The 16,007-nt window shown below is 43.8% G+C and overlaps 1 protein-coding gene across 2 annotated transcripts; it reads left to right on the top strand.

Moving 5' to 3' along the window:
• Positions 1–1,707: 1,707 nt before the first annotated feature.
• On the top strand, positions 1,708–13,071 carry CUNH6orf136 (chromosome unknown C6orf136 homolog). 2 transcript variants are annotated; one of them, XM_014058878.2, is made up of 6 exons: positions 1,708–1,901; positions 3,133–3,639; positions 6,066–6,154; positions 10,551–10,748; positions 12,489–12,558; positions 12,709–13,071. In XM_014058878.2, exons 1-6 carry the CDS (start codon positions 1,758–1,760, stop codon positions 12,853–12,855), a joined length of 1,155 nt encoding a protein of 384 aa, XP_013914353.2. In that variant the 5' UTR covers positions 1,708–1,757; the 3' UTR covers positions 12,856–13,071. The 2 variants fall into 2 exon arrangements, with proteins under 2 accessions (XP_013914353.2, XP_087564694.1); XM_087708568.1 differs by lacking the exon at positions 12,489–12,558.
• The last annotated feature ends 2,936 nt before the right edge of the window (positions 13,072–16,007 follow it).

Below are 16,007 nucleotides of genomic sequence, written 5' to 3' on the forward strand. Positions count from 1 at the left end.
GTAGGCTTTTTTTCTGGTAATAAAAATAGAGTGTTCTCACCAGATCAGTCACGATGGAAAATTAATAAGTTGCAACCACTGATAAAAATAACAATGCAATAGTATATGCAAAACTCTCTTGTGCATGCCATCTGGACAGTAGCCCAGGCAATCATGGGGCAGTATATTAACTATCAGTGGCAAGGAGGCACTTCATCTAAATAATGGGAATGTTCTTTTTTGTGGGACAGAAAGGATATTATAATTAAGTATGGAGAGAGGTCTATCACAAAGATCACCATTGCTGCTAACTCTTTGCAGCTCCAAGTCAAGGTCTCACTACTTAATTTCCAGAATGACTCGTGCCCTGACATCATCAAAAAATTAGGTTTTTAAAGGAAAGTTGTGTTTTCTTTTAAAGAAGAGGCAAATTCATCAGCCACGATTTTTGTGTAGAATGATAGATGACTTCAGCTAGGAGCGTTGGGTTTTGACAGAGGACACAGTCTCACAATGCCAAATGCATCTGCCTGGAATCCACACTGTATATCGGACATTAATACAATCGAGCGGGTCCAGAAGTATTTCACAAGAAGAGTCCTCCACTCCTCCGCTCGCAACAGAATACCTGATGCCACCAGACTTTAAATTTTGGGCTTGGACAACCTAGAACTACGCCACCTTCAGTCTGACCTAAGCGTAGTACATAAAATTATCTGCTACAATGTCCTACCTGTCAATGACTACTTCAGCTTCAACCTCAATACTACATGGGCAAACAATAGATACAAATTCAAGGTAAACCGCTCCAAACTCGATTGCAGAAAATACGACTTCAGCAGCAAAGTGGTCAACGGCTGGAATGCTCTACTTGACTCCGTTGTTACAGCCTCAAACCCCCACAGCTTCAACCTTAAACTGTCTACCGTGGACCTCACCCCGTTCCTTAGAGCAGTGTTTCTCAACCTTGGCCACTTTAAGTCCTATGGACTTCAACTCCCAGAATCCCCCAGCCAGCACAGCTGGCTGGGGAATTCTGGGAGTTGAAGTCCATAGGACTTAAAAGTCGCCAAGGTTGAGAAACACTGCCTTAGAGGTCCGTAAAGGGGGTGTGCATAAGCGCACTAGCGTGCCTTCCATCCCTGTCTTACTGTCCTCATTTATTTGTACTCATTTCCTTTGTTCATGTCCATGTTTATACTTGTGCCTGCTATCTTGTACATGTTTGATAAACTAAATAATTTTTTAAAAAATGATGAGGAAAACCGCTGGATGCCTTTCCACGCTGATATTTGCAATGGTATAGGGTCTCCTGCTTGAGCAAGGGGCTGGACTAGAAGACTTCCAAGGTCCCTTCTAGTTCTGTTCTAGTCCACTCCTTGCAAGGTGCACGTGTAACTTCAGAGTTCTCACTCTCCCCGCCCGGAAGGCTCCCCACAAATTACAGGCAAGAACCGGAAGTCTCGCTTGGGAAAAAGCAGCGGGGGACGTCTGAACGGCAGCCCTCGCCGACCTTCTCAGTGCGCAGGCGTGGTTTGTACGGACTCGCCTCGCCAAGTTCACGCCGGGTCTGCGGCGGGCGTATCATTTCCTCCTTCGGTCAAGGAGACTGGCGACGTGCGCCTGCGCAATAGTTGGCGCAGGCGTCGTGGCCTTTTTTAAGCCGGCTGAAGCAGCGGGGTTCGCTGCTCAAGGGGCTCGCGGGCTGGGGGGGGTGGGGGAGGAGGAGGAGGAGGGTTGCCAGCGCGTGGAAGGCGCCTGCCTCGCGCTCGCGCGCCATGTACCAGCGGAGCCCTAAGGCGGCCCTGCGCGTGGGCGCCCGCTGCTCCTGGAGGTGGGACGGCAGCAGCAGCAGCAGCCCGTTCCGCCTGGGCCAGGGAGACTCGGCGCGCTGTTGCCACCCGGCGCGGTTGCGGCCGCGGGTGAGTGAAAGGCGGCGGGACCCGGGCGTGGCCGGGCATCCCCGATCCTCGCGGGAAAGAAGGGCAGAGGGAGGGGCGGATGTGCAAGGAGCAAGCTTGTAGAGAAGCGGTGCGGTGGGGTGGGGACACCGTCAGACCGGGGAGAAGGCAGAAGCAATTGGATCCTTTGCAAATTAAAAAAAAAAATTGGCTAAGATTGTGAGCTAATGGGTCACCCTTTGCAGATCTCCCTTGCGGTGCCGGGCTGGTCCTTGCTTGGGTCGGGGTTGAGCTAGGGAGGATTATAGCGTGGTTAAAGGTTTGCCCGGGACTTCACACATCCTCCTCCGGTGCTTCTCCGGTGACAGCTCGCCCGGCTGATCCGGTTGAAGCTCTGCTTTGACATTGCAGGGAAAGATGTGTAACCTGCGGGTAAAAAAAGCGGAAAACCTTAGGAGGTGTGGCTGGCAGCCTTCCCAAAAATTGCTCCTCGGTGGTGGATGTGACCCCCTGAGGGGTAGTGATTAAATCCCGGCATAATATAGGATTAGCTGCATTGAATGAAATTAGTTTTAGTCTTGCAGTACGACTGCTTATAGACCATTGAAAAATCAGAGAGTGTAAAGGAAAAGTAAAACCAGATCTTTGCATTGGAATGTATTTCATTCCTGTTTCTGGTCAAATCAGCCTACCATGCTAGGAACTCTGTCTGTACTTGTTTTGTGCTCACTAAAGTTATTATTATTATTTTTTTGCCTATAAAATGGTTGCTGGGTTCTTGCCTTATGTTAGATTTGACTTTCATTTTCACCAGCCGGTTTTAAATTTTTATTTTTCCCCGTATGGTGCAGAATCGTTCATGTTATGGCATCCCAATGATCTGAGATAATTTGTCTCTCTCGAAATAGAATAAATTATGGCAAATGCGTATCTTATGGTTGGCCCTTAATAATAGTTTAAAAAAAAACAAGCAACCAAATAGAGCATATATTTAAATATCAAAGTTTTTTTCCTTAATTACCAAAATTCTGTTCTGCAAAATAATGAGTTCTGTGCACTGTATGCATTACCCAGATAAAAGCAAACTTCCTGTGAAGAAGGCTTGTCACTGTTTAGACCTGTCAGGTGAGATCAAACAGCCCAGGTAGAAAATAAGATGCCTTCCAGAGTTGCCAAGCACAGAATACAACATTTTGGATGATTAGATTCATTATTCTGAAATAATCTTTCGTTCTCTCTCTCTCTTTTTAAGGATGTGGCTGCCTCCTGGGATAAATTATCCCCTGAGCTTATCTCTTCCACGCCAATAAAACTGACTTTTCCCTCCTTATTCTCCAAGAAGCTGTCAGAAGCTGCCCCTCACCTTCCAGCTCTGTCTCACCCTTCTGCAGAAAACTGTACTGTAATCCAATATGGACTGAAATTCAGCAGCCTGGAGACCAGGCCCCTTTTCCATCCAGCTGTTTCCTCCCCCCCTGAAAGCATGGAAGATGCCATCATTTTGGAGAATGGGAGGCAAGAGGGTAACCTAAGTGTACGGCCTAGCGAAGGACTGGACAGTGCTTCTTTAGATTCTTTGTATAGTCTCTTTCATGACTGGCATTTGCAATTACCTTATCCAACATCGGAGGCAGCACCTGCATCCCTTGCGCCTTTCCAAGCCACCTCCAGGGTTCCCTCCCCGGTCACTTCGCCTACCAGCGGTAACCGCGACATGGAGGAGCACCTCGAAGTCATGCATCAGAAATTACGGGAAGAGGTACTAGTGTTGCTGTTTTGCTGCTTAGAAAACTACATTTTTTTTCTCCTTTGTAGAATGGTAGGACGGCTGGGAGACTATTGATTATGAATTTGGTATTAGATAAAGACTGTGATCAGCGGGATGCGGTGGCTTAGTGGCTAAGGCGCTGAGCCTGTCGATCAGAAACATCAGCAGTTGAGCGGTTCTAACGGAGTGAGCTCCTGTTACTTGTCTCAGCTTCTGCCAACGTAGCAGTTCGAAAGCATGTAAAAATGCAATTAGAAAAAATAGGGACCATCTTTGGTGGGAAGGTAACAGTGTTCTGTGCACCTTTGGCGTTTAGTCATGCCAGCCACATGACCACGGAGATGTCTTCAGACAGCGCTGGCTCTTCGGCTTTGAAATGGAGATGAGCACCGCCCCTAGAGTCAGGAACGACTAGCACATATGTGCGAGGGGAACCTTTACCTAAAGACTGTTATAAGAGAGACAGTTTTGTCAAATGAGAGAGTTATGGTTTGTGGTTCATTGTTAGTTCTGAGGTTCAAGCAATTCCTAAGAAAGAGGTGATCTTTTCTAACCTCATCTGTTCATACATACCATTAATCCCCACCTTACATAAATTGTGTCAGCAGCCAGAAATAGAAATATACATAATTTTAAGTACCGTGTTTCCCTCAAAATAAGACAGGGTCTTATTTTCTTTTTACCTCCCAAAATAAGCCCTTGGCCTTATTTTTGGGGAGGCTTTATTATTTTTGAGGTGTAGGAGGCCCCTTAACCGCGGACGGCAGATCAGCTGATCCAGAGAGGGCCGGAGGTGCTGTCTCTGTTTCTGGCACACACTTGCCAGCCCTAGCATTGCTGAGCCTGCTGCTCTTTTTGGGGCCGCCATTAAGAGAAGGGGTGTGGTAGCTAGGGTTTGCGGGAATGGCCTCTGTGAAACCGTTCCACGTGGATGGCAGGTGCATGTGGGGCGCGTGGGGCATGTTCCCCCTCCCTTCCCCCCAGGAAATGGCAGAGACTGGCTGCACATGCATTTAAATATTTTAGGGGAGGGCTTATTTTAGCATATGCGCTCAAAAGCTCAATTGGGCTTATTATCCAGAGAGGGCTTATTTTCAGGAAAACATAGTACAATACAATAAAATATGATTTTTAGAGTAACTGGTAAACGCCTTCAATAACTTGTAAGTACAGTACTTAATGACAAATTCCTTCTCTTCAGTGTTGTTTTTTTTAAAGTATAAAATTATCCTTCCTTTCTACGAGGTGTATTCAAATAGATTACTGGCTTGGCCAATGACTCTGCTATATCAAGATACAAATTGTGAGTGAGTTATAATAGATCCCAAGATCCCAAAATTCTTTTGGATCGCTTCAAAGCAACTAGCTATCTTAATGTTTTGCTTTGGACTGGTAAGCCTTATTGGGCATGCACAGTATGTCAAAAACAGGACGTGATGAGGTCCGGGCAGGTGGACAGAGCCTCCCGCCATCACCGCTACTGGTTAGCCCAAACCAGATAGAACCAGCTGAATTGCACCACTGGTTTAACCCTTTGTTGCAATTTGTAGGCTAGCACTGATGTGTGTGTTTTTTTTAATTATCTGCCATAGCACACCTGCATTTCCTAATTACCAGAGGAAGAATAATGGTTTTTGCTTTAATCATCTCCTATACAAGACTCAATATGCTTGTTTAATATTTGTGATTAGAAATATCACTGAGTCATTGGAGCTACAATGCTGTTCATTCTAATATTTTATAGGAAATGACAAGACAATTATTTGAGGAGGCAGTGTAGTTCAAAGCATACTAAATCTGCAGGTAAAATGATTACATAGCAGATGATTAAGTGGGTTATTAATCTAAAGAATATTTGACTTCATAGACTAATGTTTGCAAAATAGTTTTGTCTATCTTAAATACCTAAATTATTTTATAGATGGAATAGGTGGTCTAAAATATATTGCACTGAATTTGAAAGCTTGCAGAAACAGAATTTATCTTAAGGAGAGTTTATTATCAGTCTTTTCTGCAAGCAGTTGAAACTTTGATTTGGTTTCCAAAAATATCCCCCAAAGGTCTCGATTTATGCACATTTATATTCCCCCCAAACCCACAATAGTGGAAAATTATTTGTACAGTCCAAGCTGCTGATGCAGGCACTTCAGGTAAGCATGTAGGATCCCAACATCCTTATTAACTAATGCTTGATACAACACACATTCATGAATAAAAAATAAGATTGTGAAATCTGCATTCCTATTCATGGAAAGTTGAGGCATTAGAATTTAACTAGAATTAGTTTTGTCTATACTAGACAGAACATAGGCATAAAACTCTCAAAGCGAAATGTTGTCAATGGATTTCTGAAAATTTTTGAGCTATAAATTCCTCACTTTGGTTTGCTCTTCTTGTTCTCTCTCCCATCCCTCCAGTTACCAGGCTTTTTTTCAAGGACTCATAATTATGCAATGTATTCCCGGGACGTAGAATTCATCAATGAGATTCTGCATCTGAAAACACGGTCAGTCTTTTAATCAGGGAAGGAGGGTGGCAAGTTAGAATATCTGATGGCTGGATTGTCTGTCTTTTACTGAATGTGAAAAGTTCCATAATATCTATAGCATTTTAGAGAGAAATTCAGTCTATATTTATGGAAGAGCTGGGGAATTTTTTTCCCTTGAAAAGTTTCCCAGATCTAACTAAAATTTATAGTTGGGCCTTGATCTTAGAAAACAGAAAACTATGGCCAGTGTATCTGATCCACAACCATCTTTGCAAAACATCTTGACTATTGCAACATGACCAGTGGTGGGGTTGCAGGCGGTACACCCCGATATGTGTGTACCGGTGCCTGCCGGAAGCAGCAGCCACCGTACTGGAAAGGTGCTTTGGAGGGTCTGCCCACCCTCCCTCGTTTCTTACCTGTATTTGAAGGAAATGGGCCATCTGCGCACGCATGGGCAGTATACAGCGCCTGCACAACGTTCTGCTGAGCAGTTGGAGCGTCGCAGGCAGTGGGTGTGCATGCATGCGCAGCGTGCGTGTCCGGGGTACACGCTCGGCTCCCGTTGCAGCGTACCAATTGCAGCGGGAGCCGAAACCCACTATTGAACACAACTATTGCAAGGCATCCCATCTTGACTATTACAACACGTCTACATGAGGCTGCCCTTGAAGAGCTTCCAGAAGCTCCAGTTGGTGCAAAATGCAGCGGCCCGCATGATTTTGGGCAGACCCCAGTGTGTACATGTATCACCTCTTCTACGGGAACTGCATTGGCTGCCGATTTGCATCTGGGTGCAATTTAAGATGCTTGTTGTCACCTTTAAAGCCCTTCATGGCTTGGGACCAGGTTATCTCTCTCTTGTTGGTCACATCTACCTGACCCATCAGAGCGGGGGGGCAGGGAATCCTGCAGGTCCCATCCCTGAGGGAGATACACCTGGTGGGACCCAAAAGAAGAGCCTTCTCTGTGGTGGCTCCCTCTTTCTAGAACATCATCCCCCCAGAGATTAGAACGGCCCACACTCTCATACTTTTCCGGAAGGCACTGAAGACCTGGTTCTGCCAGCAGGCCTGGGGAACCAAGAGCTGGATGCAGCCCATTACATGGCTCCTGGAATCTGCTGTCCCTAGGGGTGTGTGTGTGTGTGTGTGTGTGTGATTTTATTATATTATCTGATTCTTTTATTAGTCTTATTGTTATTTAATATGGTTTTAAATTAAGGCGCCTTGAGTCAACATGGGTGACTAGGCGGCAATATAAATTTAATAAACAAATAAATAAAACAAACATCAATCATGAGAGAGGTAAGAACTTGCCCTCTTTTCAGTACATGTATTTTGTTTGCTAAATGTGTACAATATTATCCTCCCCTACTCCCATTGTCCATAGTTGAGGGAGTCGGTGAGACTTCTTCTAGCCCAGGGGTGTCAAACTGGCACGCTCAGGCCACGCCTACCCCAGCTCCATGGAGGGGGGAAAAATTGCGATAGATCACCTGGCGGCAACGTGGCATGACGAGTTTGACACCCGTGCCCTAGCCCTTTCCCCATTTATGGGGACAATGATAAGTAATCACATTTTGCATAGCAAGGAAGGTGTGCAATTTTTAATAACAAATTATACACTTTCTTTGCTACGTAAAATGTGATTATTAGCAATTGGCATGACAGGAAAGGCAAAAGACCCATCAGGGAAGCATCTGGAATTGGTTTCATAGATTCTGAGTGGTTCTAACGGAATCCTTCGCAACGCTAGCCAATAAAGCAACTACTTTATCCAATTAAAGATTTCATGAATAGCACTGATGCTGGAAGAAAACCTGCTAATTTTCACCATCTAAGAGTATATTGTAGGAGGCAGCTGCATAACAAAAAGTCTTGGGCTATCACTTCCTACTGATGTGCCATTTTGTAAGTTGCTACAATAACTCTCTGCTTTATAGTTTTTCTGACAAATAGTGTAAGTACTTTTAAAAGCTGCTGCAACCCTTATTTCATTAATAGTAAGGATGTATATTGTCATCTGCTTGATTCATTAAAGCTGCTGCTTCTTTCCCCAATATAACTAATTTTTAAAGTTTAAGAATAGTGTCCCTGCCCTCCCGCCCCCGGCAATCTTTTGGGCACCAGGGACTGGTTCCATAGAGAGGTTTTCCCGCAATCGGAGTGGACGTAGCTTTGCATGCTGTCTGCATCCTGCGGATGGGTCTTCGCTTGTTTGTGTGGACTGGTTTCTGGCATGCCGCCGCCCGGTGCTTGTCCACAGAGCAGGGGTTGGGTACCCGTGGTTTAAGAATACGTAAATGATTTGTGGACTATCCAGCATTTTAGATTCGGTATCCCAAACTGCTTTGGAGAAGATAGGAGTGCAGTCCTCGGGCCTAGCCAGTCGCCTATTAAAGCAGCCACGATTTTTCTTGAGTTCAATTGCAACTTGTCACATGATCCTAAGAAAAGATGAAGCTGCTTTAAGATGTTGCAGACAGAAATGCTCTTTGTGTTTCCAGGCATCTTCTGGAAAATAAAACACAGCTCTTAATCTACTGTAATCGGTACTACAGATATAATTTTTATTATAGTCGTGAGTGCCTGTTGAAGGGGGAAATTCAGTCTTCCTTTCCCAATGCTGTAGCTGCAACTATGCTACTCTTATTTCTGAGAAGGAAATACAAGTAGTCCTTATTTAGTGACCCGATTGGGACCCACAATTTGGTCATTAAGCAGATTGATGGCTAGGTGAACCTGCAACTGTGCTTTCCTTTACAGGGACAAGCATCTTCAGCTTTTCTTTATAGCTCTGTTGTTAGTTGCAAAGTCGTGTCCAACCCATCGTGATCCTATGGACAACGTTCCTCCAGGCCTTCCTGTCCTCTACCATCCTCTGGAGTCCATTTAAGCTCATGCCTACTGCTTCAGTGACTCCATCCAGCCACCTCATTCTCTGTCGTCCCCTCCTTCTTTTGCCCTCAGTCATTCCCAGTATTAGGCTCTTCTTCAGTGAGTCCTTCCTTCTCATTAGGTGGCCAAAGTACTTGAGTTTCATCTTCAGGATCTGGCCTTCTAAAGAGCAGTCAGGGTTGATCTCCTCTGGGACTGAGCGGTTTGATCCAAGGGACTCACAGAAGTCTTCTCCAGCACCATAGAACTGCAGTTATAAAAATGAGGATTGGTCACAAAGATACCTTTTCATCTCTGTCATAACTGTGAATGTTTGCTAAACAACTCTGTCAATGTGGACTGCCTTTACTATACTTAGAAGGAATCTTTTTGTAGTCAGAGATAAGAACTCAGGATGTGTTATTTTGATTTAGGTAGTCAGGTTGCTTAGTGATGGTTCGAAATTAGATGTCGCTCTCCCTGGGGTGTTTGACTATGCTTTTACTAAAAACTGGCCCATAGCGAACAATCAAATCACCAAGTGACTGCTGCATTTGCTTTAGGACCGCTGCAAAAAAGACTACAATCATTACTACTTATGACAGTAATGGTTAGGTTCAATTACAGTTGTAAATCAAGGATTACCTGCAATCCAGGGCTCCCCAACCTGTGAGCTGCAGCCCACTGGTGGGCCGTCAGGTGTTTGCAACTGGGCCGTGGAAATAGAGAGCGTATGCGCACGAAGTTATGCACATCCCCACTTGGCTCGAGCAGTGGGTGAGTGCGTGCACAAGTGCTCCATTTGCATGAGTGGGAGCACACATGCATGCTGCTCACGCAAATGGAGTTGTGGGCTTGCCCGCTACTCGCGCCAAACCATCTTCTCTCTCCCTCCCTCCCTCCCCCCCCCAATCCGCAAAGTGGGAAAAGTTGGGGAGCCCTGCTGTAGTTATCAGTCTTACATGGGACAAGATAGGAAATAGATATATAAGTCATAATTCGATGCATATGGGAAATCCACAGTGAGAGACTTATTTAAACATGCATGCAGGGTGCATTGATGTGCAGATAAGGAAGTGGAGGCAGTCCTCGACTTACAACAGTTCGTTTAGTGACCATTCAAAGTTACAATGGCACTAGGAAAAAAATGACTTACAGACGTTTTTCACACTTACGACTGTTGCAGCATCTGCATGGCCACGTGATCAAAATTCAGATGTTTGGCAGCTGACTCATATTTGTGACGGTAGCGGTGTCCCAAGATGACTTGAGCATCTTTTGAGATCTTCTGACAGCGGGGAAGTCTGATTCTCTTAATCGTGTTAGTAACAATTGCAGCGATTCACTTAACAGTGGTGGCAAAAAACAGTGGTCGTAAAACGGGGCGCAATTCGCTTAACGAATGTCTCATTTAGCAAGAGAGAGTTTGGGCTCAGTTATGTTCATAAGTTGAGGACTCCCTGTAGCCTTTTTCACCGTGAGGTGATACAATTCCATCCCAATTCGAACTGTTCTCTTCTTACTTCTACCACCAGTGGCCTAATGCTATATCAACTGGCTGTTATCTTGTGCCGTTTTGTGGCCTGGAACTATTTTATTCATATGCACCTAGAGGTGATGAAGGTGACGCAACATCCTGAGAACTGGAGCATCCAAGTGCGGTGGCGGATTAGAGGACTGCCTTTCCATGTCTTCCTGATGCGTTTCTTCAGGAATAAACCTGAATTTTACAGGTGAGGCACCTCAGATGGGATAGTAAACCTTAAGGCTGAAATAGAAAAGTACCGTATTTTTCAAAATATAAGACACACTTCCCCCCCAAAAAGACGGTGAAAATTTGGGTGTGTCTTATACACCAAATGTAGCCCTGCCCACCCACCGGCCCCTACCCTTTGGCCTCTGCCCCCCAGCAATTTACCTCCTTGCAGCAAATGGGAAAATGGGGTTCGCGGAGGCAGCAATAGACTACAGCAATCTCTGCAGCCTGAAACAGCTGATCATCAGGAGTTACCTGCTGAAACTGAAATTGAAAGTGAAAATGCAATGGGCTGTTTGCTGCAAGGAGGCAAATTGCTGGGAGGCAGAGGCAGTTTTTTTTTTCTTGTGCTAATCAGGCTAAACTGGAACAGGCTGCTTTCTGTTTGCTGCAAGGAGGTACCGTATTTTTTGGAGTATAAGACGCACCTTAGTTTTCGGGGGGGGGGGGGAATTCTGCCTACCAGATATTCATTTGGCATTAGGGCTAAAAAAAATCTTCGAAAAAGCACCCAAATGTTCACCCTCTTTTAGTGTGGGAAAAGTGTATCATACTCTGAAAAATACGATGTCAATGACTATAAATGCCTATAGGGTTAGGGTTATATATGTTCAAATATATGTTCAAATTATTAGACTTATTTCTTAAAGACGGCTTTATTGTTGTTCTAGACAACTTATCAAAATGAAGAAGCTTTTTAAAATAAATGCTTGACCTGAAGAGGTCCAGTGCTATTGTATCTTCTTTTAAACATCGGAGAATAAAAGATACTTCCAGAAAGCCACATCAATTTTAACAGCATCTGTACAAGTATAGTCTGAAATGTAACACCACAAACAGTGTATATCTTCTGTACTGTTTGCTGCAAGAAGGCCAGAGTTGGGTTGCTCCCGGTTCAGCCCATTTCGGTTGAACCGGTAGTGGAATTCAGCCCTGGGTCACAGAACCAGCAGTGCCCCAGGCCTGCCATGCCCGAGCTGGTTCCCTCGCTGCCTCTGGGCTGCTGCCATTTTGATTTTTAGTGACTGCACGTGCACAGTTCACTGTAAATTGTTCTGCGCATGTGCGAAGAACAATTTACATTGAAAAGCACACACACACGGGTTGCAAGCCGGTAGTAAAACTGGCAGCAACTCACCCCTGAAGGAGGCAAAATGCTGGGAGGGAGAGGCAGATTTCCACCCCCCCCTTGTTTTCCTCCCCAAAAGCTAGGTGCATCTTATACTTCGGAGCGTCTTATACTCCAAAAAATGTGGTAGGCATAGAATGCCCTAGTCTTGCTTCTATCTAGTCCTTTCTCTGTGGACTCCTTGGTGCTCTCTGAGCTTGGTTGTTTTCTTACAGATATTTCATTACTCAACTAGTAGGTAACATCTTCAGGGCAAATGCAGTAACACTGATGATGTTACCTAGTTGCGTAATGTCTGCAAGAGAACAACCAAGCTCAAGAGACTCCACCGTTCAACCCTGAGCTACAAATATTCTTTTCTATTGATTTACTATTCCCTTTTTGGCATCAGAGCTGGTCCTTCCTTAATATGGGCTGATTTGCTCTACTTATTGGCCGGTGATGTAAGTGCAATTAAAATTAATCAAGCCCTTTAGGACAGAGTAAAACCGATTACTCAAAACATATTACAATTCTACCTCAGTATTTGTCTTAAGAGGACGGCAGAATGGTCTTGCTTGGCTAATTTTCGTTTCATTCCTCTTCCAGAGTTTATGATGCCTATTCCACTTTCTTCTTAAATCCACAAGGGTTAATTAAGTGTCACAAAGTAAGCAAGGTGAGTTCCTGAGCGTGGTGAACAGGCTTGCAGAAGGTGATACTGGCCTGATTCCCAACTGCTCCCCCACTCCAGAAACAAAACCTTTGCTTGGATCTTGACAAGAAAGCAAATATGTGGAAACTAATGTTGTGTTTTCTTTCCTTTCAGCTCATGCCCTCCCAGCCACTTCAGAACAAGCTAAAGAACCTTGCTGTAGCCTCTTTGCTGGGCCTGGAACTGTCCGACCAGAGGCCATCACTTTTGCCGTGGCTAGTTAGCAGCAAGGGGCATCAAGATTCTATAGGGGGCAGTTAAAAGCCTTGCCTTCCTGTCAATACCTCTCTTGGTTCATCTACCTGTCTGATAGGGAGGATGCCACTAAACAACTCATTGTATGTCTGTGTTTCTTCTGTATAGTGTGGATGTTGCCCCATGTTGGTGCTGTTCATTGCACTAGTAAATGCTGTAAAGATGATTGCAATCTAATATTGTACATAATAATAATAATAATAAAAGTTTACATTGGAAGAATGCCTAGTTGTGCCTTAGGCTAAAGATACTGCCAGGAGGCAATTGATTTTACCTCCGATCATCCGTAATGAGATCAGAGGCCTGCTATCCATAAAACATCACGATGAAGTCCCTCACCCCAAAACTTTCTTCATAGATGTGAAAAATGTGTAAGCACAGCTGCTTTCCTTCGGCGGTAGCTCTGCTATTCAGGCTATTTGGGACGTGAAAAAAGAAATGGAGGATGAGTGTCACAATGAACCTTTGAAGAAGAAGAAGCTAAATGGAATTTTAAAAAGTCAGTAAGAAAAACGAAAGGAGTAAAAGCATACTGAAAGGGCTACATGATTTGAGGTACCTTGCTCAATAGTAGTAGTAGTAGTGTAGTAGTAGTAGTAGCAGTAAACTGTGAGAGGGATCTTGGAGTCCTAGTGGGCAACCATTTAAATATGAGCCAGCAGTGTGCAGCAGCTGCCAAAAAAGCCAACACAGTTCTAGGCTGCATAAACAGAGGGATAGAATCAAGATCACGTGAAGTGTTAATACCACTTTATAATGCCTTGGTAAGGCCACACTTGGAATACTGCATTCAGTTTTGGTCGCCACGATGTAGAAAAGATGTGGAGACTCTAGAAAGAGTGCAGAGAAGAGCAATAAAGATGATTAGGGGACGAGGCTAAAACACGAAGAACAGTTGCTGGAACTGTCTATGTAGTTTGATGAAAAAGAGTAGATGAAACATGATAGCAGTGTTCCAATATCTCAGAGGCTGCCACAAAGAAGAGGGAGTCAAGCTATTCTCCAAAGCACCTGAGGGGAGGACGAAGCAATGGGTGGAAACTAATCAAGGAGTGATGCAACTTAAAACTAAGGAAAAAATTTCTGACAATTAGAACAATTAATCAGTGGAACAACTTGCCTCCAAAAGTTGTGAATGCTCCAACACTGGAAGTTTTGAAGATGTTGGATAACCATTTGTCTGAAGTAGTGTAGGGTTTCCTGCCTAAGCAGGGGGTTGGACTAGAACACCTCCAAGATCCCTTCCAATTCTGTTCTGTTCTATTCTATTCTATTCTATTTAGACTGCAAAAATCCAGATGAATGCTATTGTGCACAGCAAAGTTTTGTGTGTCTTGCTGCTTTGTCCAATAGTTACATGGCTATTCGCAGCTCTGATCTTAGAACTCTAAAAAAGTAGAAAACCCATTATTCCACCAGAATCTTTAATTCTGAAGATTGAACTCCATGTAAAACTTACTGCCTTTGAGTCAGGCTTGACTAGTTTTTTGGCCAGATTTTTCAGAATAGGTTTGCCATCGCCTTCTTCCTAGTCTCTGAGGCACATGTATGGATGGGTGGTGAAGTAGAGCTACAAAGGATGTACAGGTTGTCCCAGACTTAACAAGAGTTTGTTTAGTGACCGTTCAAATTACAATGGCACTGAAAAAAGTGACTTAGAACCATTTTTCACACTTTTCACTGCAGCATCCCCGTGGTCATGTGATCAAAATTCAGAGGCTTTGTAAATGACTCATTTATGACGGTTGCAGTGTCATGGGGTTATGTGATTCCCCTTTGTGGCCTTCTGACAAGCAAAGTCAATGGGGAAGCCAGATTTGCTTAACATCTGTGTTATGACCTTAACAGCTGCAGTGATTCACTTAACTGCAGCATGGTAGGTCGTAAAATGGGGCAAAATTTACTTAACAAATGTCTCACTTAGCAATAGAAATTTTGGGTTGAATTGTGGTTGTAAGTCGAGGACTACCTGTATTTTACTAACCTCTCCCATGCTTCGGTTCTACTGGTAAGGTGTTGACCATGTTGCTCTACTTCAAATCAGAATGCTGTGTTGCTCGGTTAAATATACATGTAGTCCTCGACTTACGACCATTCATTTAGCGACCATTCCAAGTTAAAACAGCACTAAAAGAAAAGTTTTCATGCTGAACAAATGTTCCAGCATCTCCATGGTCAGATGCTCAAAATTTGACACTTGGCAACTGATGTGTTTGTGACAGCTGCACTGTCCCATGGTCCTCACTTTTAACCTTCCCAGCCAGTCTCTGACAAGCAGAGTCAAAGGGGATTTGGTGAATTACCACATGATTCATGTAAACAGCTGCAGCAAAATAGGTCGTAAAATGAGCTGCAATTCTTTTGACAATTGCTTCGCTTAGCAACAGACATTTCAGGCACAATTATCGTCATACGTTGAGGACTAACGGCAGCTTTGTTTTCAACATTACAACATTCTGATAATTTTATATTCAAAATTGTACAATTCCTTGAGAAAGCTACCAACATGTTAGTTTTGCTGTGTTATAAATCTAATATTTAATATAAACCCAAGGCTCACTTTTCAACAGGAACGAGACTGTCACATTCGTGTGTTTAAAGCCTGGCGGGGGGAGAACAGAAGAACAGAGCTTATTTTGGTTTGTTGCATAATACCCTCTAATCATATGTCTGTCTGGAATGGAAAATTTCCTTCAGTCTGAACTTGTGATATGTATTGCAGATAGCATATTCTCACAAAATTTCCATTTTTTTTCAGAATATGCTACCTGTAACACATATCTGTGTGCTCTTCTGTGTGTTGTATTTGCATCTTTGAACACACAAATTTGGGCTTTGTGAGAGGTGCATGGAATCAAACACACTACATACTACTAAGATTTTCTGCTTGCTGGTATTGAATTATGGAAAAGTATATGATATGCTACTGAGATTTATTAAGATTTCTAGCAGGTGTGGGAATGCAGCTTCTCAATGTCATGCATAACTGGTTATTGCTTATTACCCCCTCATCCAACAAAATAGAGAAAAATCAAAGTACTTAATTGCTTATTTTAGTGGAATTAAAAGTCTTAGCTTGATGCTAGGTTCAAAGTGCCCCAAATAGGAGAATGAGATTCAAGGGCCTATTCAGCCATTGAACTTACAGGTCTTTATGG

Source organism: Thamnophis sirtalis, unplaced genomic scaffold (genome assembly GCF_051295495.1).
Source record: "Thamnophis sirtalis isolate CommonGarterSnake01/CBP01778 unplaced genomic scaffold, rThaSir2_p1.2 scaffold_3, whole genome shotgun sequence".
NCBI lineage: Eukaryota > Metazoa > Chordata > Lepidosauria > Squamata > Natricidae > Thamnophis > Thamnophis sirtalis.

What these genes read in the sequence shown, in the direction of transcription:
- CUNH6orf136 (XM_014058878.2), top strand. Translation starts at nt 1,758, where the DNA reads ATGTACCAGCGGAGCCCTAAGGCGGCCCTGCGCGTGGGCGCCCGCTGC. An exon ending in ATTCTGCATCTGAAAACACG is followed by an intron (nt 6,155 to 10,550) that starts GTCAGTCTTTTA and finishes TTCTACCACCAG; the next exon opens with TGGCCTAATGCTATATCAAC. An exon ending in AATAAACCTGAATTTTACAG is followed by an intron (nt 10,749 to 12,488) that starts GTGAGGCACCTC and finishes TTCCTCTTCCAG; the next exon opens with AGTTTATGATGCCTATTCCA.